Raw genomic sequence first — 13,779 nt, 5'->3', positions numbered from 1 at the left:
CATCGTGTCTGGCATGGTTGCTAATTTTTCAAAGGCAAACATTTTTACAAAGCAAGTTAAGTCGTGGCCAAATTAATGGAGCTCCAGTACAAACTTTAGATTTATGGTGGCCTGGTTTTCTTTCTAATCCCTTGTTATTGTGCGGTTATAATAAATGATGAAATAACTCTGACATGTCTGGCTACTGTTTTTCAAAAGCAGCGTTTTCCTGCATTTCAAACATGGAACCACTCAGAGAACGAGCGGTCTGCATCTCGGAGATGAAAACGATAGCATTTTAATTAACTCCGTCTACCGTCTTGTCCACCGCTCCCAATTGGATGTTTGTTCGCAGATGTAACAATTATAGGAAGATCATATTAACACAACAGAGACTCAGCATAGACCTCTCAGACTCGTGTTTGTATCAGCTCCAATAAATGCTTTGTTTTGCAAAACAAATCAATTGGGACATTAGAGGAAGCGTTCTAAACATCATTAGAACGATTTGTTCTGTCTGTGTCTAAACTTAAAGCTGCTCTTCAAGAAGCCTAAACAGTCTGCGAGTGAAACTGTTCAAACTCACAAGTCTACTGATATTTTTTTCAAATTAATTATGGCTCGTACCTTTTAAAAACCATGTTTTTGGAACTAAATTGCGTATCATTAGAAACCTTGTGATTTAATTACTAACAAACATTAAACAAAGCAAAACTTTATAAATAATTATGCTTATTATTAATCACACTTACCAATCACATCATTTATTTCCCTGAGTTTCAAAATAATACTGTGAAAATGAGACTTCAATACTGTCAATTGCTTTATTGTATTTATTGCTATTCATTTTTACCAGAGAAAACAACAGCACTTCACCATCTTTCTCAATCAATCCTCCCTCTCACTTTTGATAGTGAAAGGGACAACTAAATAACATTGCACTGTGTTGTTTTGAAATAATGTAACTCTTTTGTGCCAGCACAATTATTCTAGCATAACTGGCTTGGGAATATAAGGCAATTATTTCTGCTGGCTAATTATTCATTTTGATAATAAAGGTAATTTTTCACACAGAAATTAGAAGTGGAATCGATGCTTTGAATGAGACGTGGCTCCATGGTTTTCTTTCTCTCCGGTCAGGTGGAGCGACGGTGCGCTTTAGCAAACGGGATTAACAGGCAGGCCCCTCTTGGGCACGTACGGCGTTGTCCTGGTAACCATTTTGATGCAGTCGATGATGGGGCACACGCTCAGGCAGAGAGTGCAGCCAGTGCAGCTGTCCATGATTACAGGAAGATGGGTCTCAGGGTCAAACTTAATAGCCTGCAAAAGAAGAGGAAGGGGAGGGAAAAAAAGCTATTACATTAGAGCAATTATCGACTCTCCATAGGAGGATTTCCCCACTCCTAGGAGAGCTTTTCATGGACGGAAAAAAACTGCAACAATGACAGCAGCTAGCACAACAGTGTCGTTCTCTAAGGTAAATAGCTGGCCTCCTTCATCGCACACCAGCCTTATTCATTTCAGACTCTGCGTTTGTCTCTTTATGTTTTCGATATGCAAGGCCAATGGCGGTGAATAAACGCTATAATCGGGTGACCTCCAAAGACAACATATAATCTGAAAACATTCACTAGCTTCTGCATTTTAGCAAACAAAATCCACTAGTAATTGCTTTTCCGTAAATAACACCGTATCGTGTAATAATCTAATGTGTGCATCTGTACCTGGTAGCCCGAGTCGTTGCAGGTCATGTAGCATTTGCCACAATTGATACACATTTCTGGATCAACGAGGGCCTGCACTTGTTCCATGTTGTCCAGCTCCTGGTAGGCGCCAATATGCTTCAGCGCTCTGGCAATCACATCCTTTGCAGAGAGGAGAGGCAGGGATTAAACGGCAAGAAAAACAGTGGCATCTCAAAGAAACCATTTGAAAGGCAGCGTTCCGTTCTTAAGTTAGCTTAATTAAGTCAACGCTGGAGGGAGCCGATCGGTTTTGATGTCTGACTGGTAGTTTGTGATCTCCATTTCCTCCTAGAGATGCCTCACAGCATAATCACCTCGAGGAGTAAAGCCTTGTAATGTTATGAGCAGGAAAACTGCATGTGCAAGACAGCCTCACAGATTACACAAGGACAAACTGTTGAGGACGTGTTGGTGAATTTCTGTATGTTTGCGTAATGTATGTATTACAAACTAACAAGATGATTTATTACTAAAAAGGAATGTGATTTAAAAAAGAACAATTAATTATACACCACCTGTCCTGTACGTAAATGAATTTTTTTAACAAGTTGAACATGACATTTCTTACAAAAACCTGGTGTTCATGGCGTAAGATACTGAAAAACAGTGGGATACCATCCAGCAGCCATCTGTGTGTGCCTAAAATAACGTGTACTTATAATAACGACTAAAAATGATCAAAAAAGCTCATTAATATATGTACACTACCATTCAAAACGTTTGGTTTGGTAAGATGTTTTGAAGGAAACTCTCTTTTGCTCACTACAGCTTGTTTTTTTTTTTACAGTACAAATATTATTTCAACTTGTAAGAGTTTACTGTTTTATTAATAGAGAGACTCATAAGCATATCGTGTAATTAATTTGAATAAAATCTCTAACTGACTGACAGCCAATAATAAAATGTGATATAACACTTCAAGAAATTACTTACTTTCACATTAGGGATGGGTTCTTTGGGGATGTTTTTTTGGGGAACTCTTGAATCACTGGTGTCTGTGATCACATTGCCTCTAGCATCTTTAAGGGACTTCTTGTACCTTGCCAGGGCTTCAGACTTCGTCTTTAAGTACGGTCCAAAGCTAGGCAGACTCTTTTGGAGAAAAGGATTGCAGATATAACAAGTTAAATTTATTCAAAGAAAGTCTTAAAATATTTGCCAGATCAGTGGTTAATGTACTTTCAGTTTGAAACATCATTAAACTTTGATTTATTCATTTCTATATTTGTCTAAGAATGTACACAAATCTGTTCCATTCGACATTATATAATATGCGTTAATGACTTTTTAATGAAAGTTATTTAAAAACTATACCAAGACACAATTGAGAAAGCATGTCAGGTATGGACGTCATGTAATTCATATCCATATTAAATCAACCTTTTTACACCAATCTAATGGAAAGTGTGCTAGAACATCCTTACTATCACTTCCCGCATCCATTTAGAACAAAAGTGGTTGTAGTGCTGTCTTCGCCTCAGAGTCTCGCACACATGCCTGACCCTCCAGAGCAGCAGGGCTAAAGAGGCGATTCATATTCACAGTCACACTCTCATACCGACGCACCGAGCCTGAGAGGTGGCCATAAAAGAGCCTTGAGGCTTCGCTCTCCAAAGGCCATTCGACAGGAAACGTTGGCTCCACTGACGAGAAATCAAGTTTGCCACAAAATTAGCCATCCTTTTAATGGACCCATAAAGAGAATCTGCAATGAATTGTTAGGAAATCGTATAATACTACCGGTAATTGCAAGGATTAGCTGGTCAAACTAATGGTTTGACACTAAAATGGTAATGAATGGTAATTTGAGGGAAATGGACTTATGGGTTGCTCATGGGCACCGCTTCCAATAACTGATATTTTCAGTTTTCTAAATGCTCTTTCATGAAGAAGTCTTTTTTGGCGGCTAATTATCAGTTTTATAATTTGAAACGATCGAGCAAACACTGAATTTTCTTAATGACGGTTTCGTTCTGCATCTCTCTTTGTGACCTGTCTCCAAAAGAACGCTTCGATTATTCAAGCCTTTTAACAACACCTTATTCCACATTTCCCGCAACAAGTATTCCTTCCAACGCCTGCCTCAAATCCATTCGTCCCAACGATAGGACATTTAAATTGGTCTAGCGTTTTCCCAGACACACAATCTCCTCAAAGCTGTCATCCACAACCTCCTGTAACCCTTCATTTCCACCATGGCCAGATGGAAGTGTCTCCACTGCAAAGCAAAAAGAATCAAAACATGACAGGAAAGGACTTAGTTATTAGCCGCCCACGTCAAACTTCTCACAAGTCTTTTTTTTTTTAAAAGTAACAGGCCAACAGAGATCGGAGGCCTTTGGTAAAGCAGGATGTATCAGAGGAATCAGAGAAACAAATCTACGGTGGCGGTGTTGACTGCAGGACTAATGGCTAGCTTAGGGGGGGCGCATCCTCCATGTATTTATTTCCCTGTAGAGCTAACACTGGTGGCCCTGTTCTAATCCTGCATAAAAGCATTACTCTCTCAGGCACAGGCTGACAGTCTAATGAATCAAGCGCTCCAGCCCTGAAGCAGACAGTCTGAGGAACCCATCAGTGGCTGGGGAGATAAACGTACACACACTACGGACTACACACACGGACCTGTTCTTGTGCACACAAAAACACACAGGCTAGACAGAGATATGTCATTAACAGTGCATCAGTCAAAATAAACACAGAGATGACTGGCTTGCTTGTGAAACCTTGATTACATGGCAACTTTGAACACTACTTTATTTCTAACATGCTGACAGCTTACTATTGAAATAAACAGCCTAAGGGTGTGCCGTAAAATATAAATTATATATATTATTTTAGTTTTTTGTTTCATTCTCTGACAGTGACACTCAGCAGCAGACAGGAAATAATGGGTGGGGAAGGGGTCACAAACACAAGCTGAATATGAACTTGAATGAGCATCACAGCTTAACACCTAGCACTAACCATTAGGTCACATCTGAAAAATATGCATCAAAAGCACAATATATCATACCATATCGGTCATCGACCGATATAACAGATCAGCCGATATTGGATATTTAATTGGGCGTGCGTAGCTGCTATTTTTACTTTTAGATTCCCTTAAATCTAAAAAAAGTTTAAAGGGATCATGACATGATAAATAAAATTTTCTTTGAGCTTTTGATAGGACTTTTGTTAAAAGATGAAGCCACTGACTGTATTGGATCTGGAGGTGTTGACGTTCTCCTGAAATGATGTTAGCAAATCATAACAGTGGCCGTTTACTGACAAGCCTTAAAGGAGCCGCCCTTTAAAAACTTCAGACAGAACCCTTTAGTAACACTCTTAAATGTAAAATTTAATCTTCTAAAAATTAAAATCCATTTAAATTATAATGCTGTACTGCCTAAATTCAGTTAATAATTTTGTATTTAAAATCATTGATTTTAGTTGGTATCTTTTTTACTTTTAATTGCAAATAAAATATTTAAGAATTTTAATATCGGATATTTATAGGTCATTTACCGGCCATAACATTAAAATTATTGATAACGCTTTAGAATAGGGAACACATATTCACTATTAACTATGAGTTTTCCCTGAACAAACTCCTAATTTGCTGCTTATTAATAGTTAGTAAGGTAGTTAACACTAGCGCTCTCTATTCTATTTCTATTTTATCTGCTTGTTTTCTTTTTATTTATTTAATAAAGGCCCTCTAACACTAGCATTCTCTATTCTTTTTCTGTTCTTTCGACTTTTGATTTTATTTATTTAAAATAAATTGGTAGCAATAAAATGGACCCTCTATCACTATCATTTTCTATTCTTTTTCGTTTCTAAATGACTAATGGAAATGTAGTAAAGTTTAGGTATGGGTAGGATTAAGGGCTTAAATATGGTCATGCAGAATAAGGCATTAATATGTGCTTTATAAGTAGAGTAAAACGGGGCTAAAAGCCCACCTTAAGAAAAAATGTGTTATTCACTGTGCCTAAAATGTATAATTGCAGAACAAATATATACATTGTATTGAACATTAATGGAGCAATTTATTTTGTGTGAAAATAAATCATTCAAGTTGTTTATTTTGTTTAAAAATCTTATAAATGTATGAGGTGGCAAGGGTTACCCCACCAGCATGGGATAAAAGGCACACGGTACTGATACAAATACTTCAGCTAAAATAATGTTTTTAAAAATAATGTCTAAGTTAATACTTGTTCAAAACAATCACTTTAGCAAAGTTTGTACTATTTTCTGCTTATTTTGAAAAATAATACAATAATTTTTGTTCAATAAATAATGGCCTACTGTCATTAAAATGTTAATATAAAAATATATTTCAAAATACAGAAACAAAATCATTTTAATAAGATTCTGAAGATATTGAAGGAGATCCAATAATAATTGAATATATATTTATAGTAGTAACAAAAAACAGGGGCGTCATGCACTCATGATTTTTGAGGGGACACGAATGGAGGGGGGGTTGCGGGGGGGTCTCGTCACACTTGTCATGTGACACACAGCAGCCACGATAGCACTGTATAACTGATATAGGCTTATGTTGCATTTATTTTTTCCTTTTTATTCAAAATATTTCCAAACGTGTTAACTATATCAGGAAATATCTTGATTCTCAAATGTGTAATTACATGCATTTTGCACCATTTTAATTCAAATTAATGGCATACAATGTTTTTTTAAACTATGATCACGTTAAATACAGTTTCTGTCGTATTAGATTGGCCGACCCACAAACGCTTTAACTCAAAGGATGGATGATCTGACAGGATTCCCTTCGGTTGAGTGACTCCCATCTAACGTGTATAGTTAAGACAAACTCACTGTGTCTATCTAGTCATGAAGATGTATATATATTTCAATTTCAGCAGGCAACTATTTTTACAGCTTATTATTCCAGCCGCAATTAATCACAACAATGTGTATACAATTACATATGATTAAGCAAATTGTCAGTTTGTCATTTTACACACATGCACACAGACATTATTTCATACACACATAGTGAGATGCACAAGAAAACTTTAGATGCAGACATAACAACAAAAGACAATACTTTATTTAACCTTTTCTGATAAGAAGTGTGCCCTGCAAATGCGAGCATTTTTGACGCTCATTTTATCTCGTTTCACCACAGCTGTCGTCGGTTTTATATCTGGCAGTGGCATCAGGTATGCCTTAAAATTTAAAATGGGAGTCTCTACAACATCGATTCGGGCACCCAACATCACAAGAAGATGATATTTTAAGCTCCTTATGTAGCCGGATCTGTGCTGGTTTGAATTGACCGCCTCCAGTTTTCCCTTTGTTTTGCCTCCAGCTAACGCTGTGACGTAATTGAGACGTCGGCCCTAAAAGGGTCTATGGACACCCAACATAATATATGATATTTACCATCTGAATCTAACCATGTCATGTCAACAAAATGGAAAAGTCAGCGATCTATTAATTATCATGTTAATTACTGTGCCTTTATCCCCAACAACAGGGGCGCTCTTTACCCCAAATAGCATGCTTTTACATAGCCTATTCTTTCGTTATTTAAAAACTGTTGCTTTAATTATCTTAAACAAAACTGAAAATAGTTAAGAAGACCTTTGTCTCAAAATATATGCATTCATTTTAGCGATTCTAATTTGCTATGTAAATCTACAACATTTTAAAAAACATAAAATATTAGATCAAGTAAGCACAGACTCAACTTAGCGCTGCTGCGCGCTTTTCAAGACAAATCTTGAAAAGCGAATGTTTTGGAAAGTGCTGAGCCATGTTTTTGTGCCATCTAGTGGTTTAGATGAAAATAATATCAAAGGTGCCTTTTATCCCGGGGCACCTTTAGCCGAGCAGATAGCCGTACATTATTCACCACATATAGCGTGATCTGAACCCTAAACCCGTTTTGTCAAAAAAGCCATTTTCAAGGCATCGCGAATTTACGTTTTACTGTTGAACACAAGGGTGCTGACAAAGCTGACTAAAAGTGATCGAGGATGGATAATTTTGACCAGCTTGATGAACCTGTTATATCTTCTTCAGGGTGTAAAGGAAAATAAAGGCTGAAACGTTTTCTCGGAACCATGCGAAAACCCTTATCACAACAACAACAACATTTCTCAGGGATCTACACTGTCATCTAAAGAGATTACAAAGATTAAACGAGTGTTTTCTTAAACTCTAAAACATGAAATGTGGAGTTATCTGCTTTTGCCAAAAAACAACTGTTGGAGTTATCTGCTTTTGCTATAAACTTTCAATATGTAAAAAACAACAACAACATACTTTCAATGAAGTTTAATTTTGTAAATTACCTGTATTTGTTTAAGTTGTTATTACTTAATCAAAACAACCCAACTGCAGTTTGATTGATATTACTTGGAATGTGCAATAATAATAATAATAATAATAATTAAAAACGTGTTTTCTGAAAATAAAATAAAAATGGAGTTATTGTTTTTGCAAATTAACTTCATATGTAGCCTGGCGGTTAATGAAGCCAATAATGGTTGGTTATTGGCTAAATTTGAGTTTACATTGTAAATCCATGAGTTTAACTTAAATTGCCCCACATACTTACAAAGAGTATTTCTGTGAGTGTTTTTCATTTGGCTTTACAAGCTGAATTGAAATGATTTTTTGTGCTAATCAACATGCAACAGATGTTGTCCATTCAGCTTTGAACACATTTCTTTAATGGCACTATATAAAATACTCAGTTTCCGTTTTCTTGTTTGCCTAAAACCATGAGCTAATCTGCTGTTCCAAAACTGCACAAGAACTTCCAACAGGACAAATATCTATTTTAATACGCATCCCACACAGACATAGGTGCCATGAAACCAAAACCACTCGATCACGCCTCACTGGCTTACACGTCCTTCTCAAATCTCACCAAAACCCCACACAAAGCAACTGACCACCATTTTGCCTCCGGCAGTTTTGTGAGTAAGTGCCAGGTACTTAAATGGCAACCGGCGGAAATCCCTGAAACCTATTATAACTTCATGTCTTCCAGATACACAAACTGCAGTCTGCCCGACTCGCAGCAACCCCATTCAGCCCTATTAGATGAGCTCTTCCTTTCTCTTTCTCTGTTTTCTGTTTAGCGACGAGCCACGGCGTATCTGCTTTATGCTAATTCGCTCTAAGATCATTCAAAGGATTCAAAGAAGAGTCTACAAAGCAATACACTTAACAATGGAAAAGAAAAATATAATGATGGGAGTTTTCACAAAGAATGTTTTTTACAAAGAAACACTGAAAGAAAAAGAAAATGCCATTTGCTTTGGACGTCTGCTAAGCAGAGAGGTTGAATACTTGCATATAAAAGCGAGCGCGCTAAATAACAGTTATACAAATGTGTTGGTGGAAAAGGAATCTTTTCCTTTTTCTTTCTTTCTATTGAGAGGGAGGCTTTTTTTTGCGCGTCCACTCCACGAGGAGTGCTGTTTTAATGAGAGAAGCTACACGCACTGCCAAATCTCATGTCCCGGGCAACCAGAAAGCCTCTGCTAATTAGATGCAGAGCTTTCCAAAACACAGGGCTTGTCAGTTCTCCCATCTCCCCTCTGGATTGTAAATCAAGAGTGCAGTGGAGGAAGGAGCGCACATTATGTCAGTGTGGGCTGAGTGATTTAAATTATACGAGAATTAGAATGGGAGCCTGGGTTCCTATGTTCTGTAGCATCGCACCGATCGCCGAGGGATTCGACGAGAGAAGCATTAATCTTTATCTTTGCCTTGTAATGGCCACTAATCGCACTTTAAGCTAAAAAAAAAGCTAAACAGACCTCACTTGATAAACGTTGCATTCTATGGAAAGCAGCTGTAGAGGGACATCAGTTACATTTGTTGTCCTGATGTGACTGAAAGTAAGGAAGCGGTTGGGTCCGAATGGGATGATCATCAGATGATTTCATTACCTGAAGGATCTGACCTCAGTGTCTCCTTGTCATGCTTAACCATACAAAGCCTACTGTCTCATATTTTATATGGACTCTAAATGATCAACATGATCAAAACTTTGCTGAAAAACCTGTTGAACACATTCTTCTACATTTGTTGTGTAATATTTCAAGATGAACACTTACTGGACTGAAGCAACTTAGGTTTACTTGATAATGGCTTTTTTCTTTTCTTTTCTTTTCTTTTTTTGTTGTTGTTTTTTTTTTTTTAAAGAAAAATCATGTTAAAATTACAATTTTGTGGAACGTTTATTTGTTTTTACTTTGATCATAAAACTGTTCATTTAAATATCTTATTGATTTAAGCTTCCAGAATTTCATCTTACTTTTTGGCTTTATAAATTTCAGCAACTGCATGAAATTGCTTATTTGTGCTTAGTTTCATGCTTTCTATAGAATATCAGATATCAGAATATCAAAAAATTATGAAAACTTTTTCAAAAAACTTTTGAAGTTTCAGTTAAAACGTTTTTTCTGAATATTATTTCTTATGTTACAACAACATAATGGGTAAAAAGCTCTTATAAAATTCCCAACTAACACCAAATACAGTAGCTTATAATCAGTGAAAGTTCATTAGTTAAAGTTTGGCTTATTTTTTCCAGTAGCATATTTTCAATTTACAGGATCCTCTTATGTAATGGCACTAAATAATACAGAATAAAATAACAAAACATTAATCCCCCAAGCTCATTTTAATGTAAGGAGCTCAGTGCTGGTATCATGGTGGGCATTGATCTCTGCACTTTAATTGGCTCCAGGCAGTGAATTTGCTCTTGTTTGCCAGAGAAAGAAATACTGTATTAGCCAAGACCACACATCTATTTTTGTGTCTCCTCTCATCAGGGTGCAAAGATAATGGAAACCTTTTGCCAGTGTCCTCACTCCATTTCTGAACAGCAGCAAACATTCAGATAACAGTGCGAGTGCATGTGTGTGTGTGCGCGTGCTGGGACCTGCTTTGCATGCTGTTTGTTTTGTTTTTTTGTGAGCTGCTTAAGGACCACACACACACACACACACACACACACACCCCAATTGATTAATCTGAAATAAGTAGACTATTTCAATTTTCACCTCTTTCTCAGTGCTTGGATTATAAATTGGGCTAAAAAGTTCTCTTTTTTTGTCTTGGTTTCCATTAAAAATATCTAAACATCTTTAAAACTGTTATATTTAAGTATACTTAATCAGAACTTCAAAAAATATTAAGACTTGTTTATATGTATTACATATAAAATAATATAATATAATATGAGCATAAACAATGAAATGATGTCTAAAATTTAAATATAAATGAAAATAAAATAAAAATTCATATAAGTAATGCAAACGTTTTCATATTATACAATTTGTTTGTTTAAAAGCAGTTTCTTTCCAATAACACTTACATTCAAAATGTATTTTTAAGACTTGTTTAGATATAATATATATTACATTTAAAGAATATATTATAATATGATAATCATAAATTATATAACGTATAATTGTATAATCAATATTTATTTAAAAGGGTCCTATTATGCCCTTTTTACGAAGTGTTGATTTGTTTTATGGGGTGTACTATAGGTCTTCATGCTTGATTGTTAAAAAACCCCCGCCTTTTTGCACATATTTACATTATTGTTGTACCTCTCTTCCCAGTCTGTCACAAATGCCCTGCTTACTTCCTGTTTCAATTAAACCCCTCCTTTTGAAACAAGAAATGTGCTCTGATTGGTTAGCTGGACCACTGTGTTGTGATTGGCGAATCACTTTGAGTATGTTCCAGAAATGCCCCTCACCATAACTGTAAATTTCATCTACTCAGCTGTAAATATTTTGCCATATACCAATTCAAGCACAAATTCAGACCCTGAGAATGTTTATGAACAAGACGATCATGCTAAACCTTTGCAAGCACAAATGAAGGGGTTTTGGAACCAGGGCGGAAGACATAGCAGCAACATGCTACTAAAGCAGCTCTTCTTCATCTTGTCTAGCACAGCTCAACCAGTAATTGTGTATTCCATAAGCCAGAATTATTTAAATGAACGACATTGTGAGTTCCCAATATTCAGAAGAAGCACGTTCGTATCTACTTTGAGCTTTGTAACCTTGCAGATCATTTTATGCTAAAGTAACAAAAAGTGAAAAGGGGTTCCCTTACAGTCTGTCTTGTGAAATTACAAAGTTTATCATCCTCATCTTCAAGGACGTTTAGAAACTTTTACTAGACAAGAAAAAAATTATGATTTAGAAAATTTATTTTGCAGTGTATTTGCATATATTGACAAAAATATGATCTTCCAATGTTTTATAATAAAAGCAAATGAAAGTGTCTAAACACCCTCCTCCCACTCCTAGTTTTCCAAAACCGTGTGCATGTTTCTGGACAGGGCTCTACAGACACTATGTTGGCACGAAAGAGAGAGAGAGAGAGAGATTTCCCCCCTCGTGTTTTTCAAAATCATGTCGTAGTCGAGGAATAGCACTTATCAGTTCACAATGTTTTTCCCCCTCCATCACTTTTAACAGAAGCACAAAGCTGTTTATGGAGAGAGAAACATTTGCATATGTTTGTGTGCTTTCGTTTTTATGCTGCGTGAATATGGTGTAGCGATGGGGAAAATATTTATTTGTGCAACTGTGAAATTTCAATAGAGGGTTGAGTTTGGCCGCGACCAAGAGAGAGACAAACATAATCACAATTCAAATAATTTAGTGATATTAAAAATAAATATATGGTAATTCCAGTCGAAAAACACGCCAGCTTTGATTATCTAACATTTCAGCACCCTCACATTTTGTGCTTTCTGCGTGTAATGTAATTCACAACTAAAGCCCAAAATGGAAAAGAAGAAGAAGAAGAAAAAACTCTCTTCGTTGATATCGATCACAGAAGAATTTGTTAGATTTGTGCAAAACTAGATGGGTTTCACACCACATTTTTACAGCACAGCGTAGCTGAGAGCCACCATTGGTCAAATGGTCACGGGGTCACTAACCGGTCTGAAGAAGCCTGGGGCTTCTTTCACGCCAAGCAGAGGAAAGTGAATTACTCTCACGCTTTTTAGCATCAACCTCACGGCTATGTTACTAACACCCACAACCTTAAACATCCTTCATGACTCAATAAAGCTCCACACCAGGCAGATTTTGCCTCTTTAATTGCAACACAAATCACTAAAGGTTAACCAGAAAAAACACCACAGAGAGTTTCGTTTTTTAAAACAAGCCTAAGGCGACTAGCTACAGAGATGCTCACCTTTCCGACGAGCTCCTGCACACGGGGGATGGGTTTGCCCTTCTGGTGGCGTATGGTGGGAGGAGACTGGCCGTCCCAATCGTGCAGCTCCTCTATGCTTTTCAGATACAGCAGCGCCTTCAGGCCTAAACAGTAGTCCTCAATCACTGTGAAGTCCTGGTTCTGCACAGCACTGCACACCTGTTAAATATGCACAGATAAACAGACCTCAGGGCCTAGACCTTGTGAAAGACCAGTGATTACACTATCCACATCATCTTTTTAGTACGCGTGGGTCTTCTTAAAAGCAGTGTATTCAGTAGCTCAATGCAGCATAATAGAAAGAAAGCTGATTGTGTGCTTGCAGAGCAATAGAACTGAGTTTAAGCTGTTGATTACTGATAATCTTCCTCTCTGCTGAAGCTCTGAAATCTCATTTGCCTTCAGATTCAAAAAATGGCCAAACCTTTGAGCTACACACTGCCAGGAACAGCTTAAACTCTTTAGTTCATTCTACTGTTTAAGAATAATAGCATCTATTAAATTGTCTGCTTATTAGTTCACTGTTTCTGAACACTGAATATGTAAATGTTGACGTTCACTACTGTTCAAAAGTTTGGGTCAGTATGAATATTTTTAAAGGACTTTTATTTAGCTAGATTGCGCATTTCTATTTCAAATAAATTCAGGTAAATCCTGAACAAAAATGTATCACAGTTTGCATAAAAAATGTTCAGCAGCACAACTGTTGTCAACAGTGATAATAAGAAATGTTTCTTGAACACCAAATCTACATATTAGATGCTTTCTGAAGGATCATGTGACACTGAAGACTGGAGTAATGGCTGCTGAA

General features: G+C 36.7%; 1 protein-coding gene across 2 annotated transcripts in view; it reads right to left on the bottom strand.

The window, feature by feature from the left end:
* Positions 1-798: 798 nt before the first annotated feature.
* The window catches only part of LOC306846365 (dihydropyrimidine dehydrogenase [NADP(+)]-like), a 127,907-nt gene continuing 114,926 nt past the window's right edge, over positions 799-13,779 (bottom strand). For both annotated transcript variants that reach the window (XM_079379690.1, XM_079379691.1), the window contains 4 exons: positions 12,948-13,127; positions 2,661-2,819; positions 1,707-1,847; positions 799-1,302 (listed from right to left, as the gene is read on the bottom strand). In XM_079379690.1, coding sequence (XP_079235816.1) covers positions 1,138-1,302; positions 1,707-1,847; positions 2,661-2,819; positions 12,948-13,127 — 645 coding nt within the window. In that variant the 3' untranslated portion in view covers positions 799-1,137. The remainder of the gene's footprint in view (positions 1,303-1,706; positions 1,848-2,660; positions 2,820-12,947; positions 13,128-13,779) is intronic.

Source organism: Barbus barbus, assembly GCF_936440315.1.
Source record: "Barbus barbus genome assembly, chromosome: 26".
In the NCBI taxonomy this organism is placed as follows: domain Eukaryota; kingdom Metazoa; phylum Chordata; class Actinopteri; order Cypriniformes; family Cyprinidae; genus Barbus; species Barbus barbus.
This window is presented reverse-complemented; position numbering and strand designations above follow the sequence as displayed.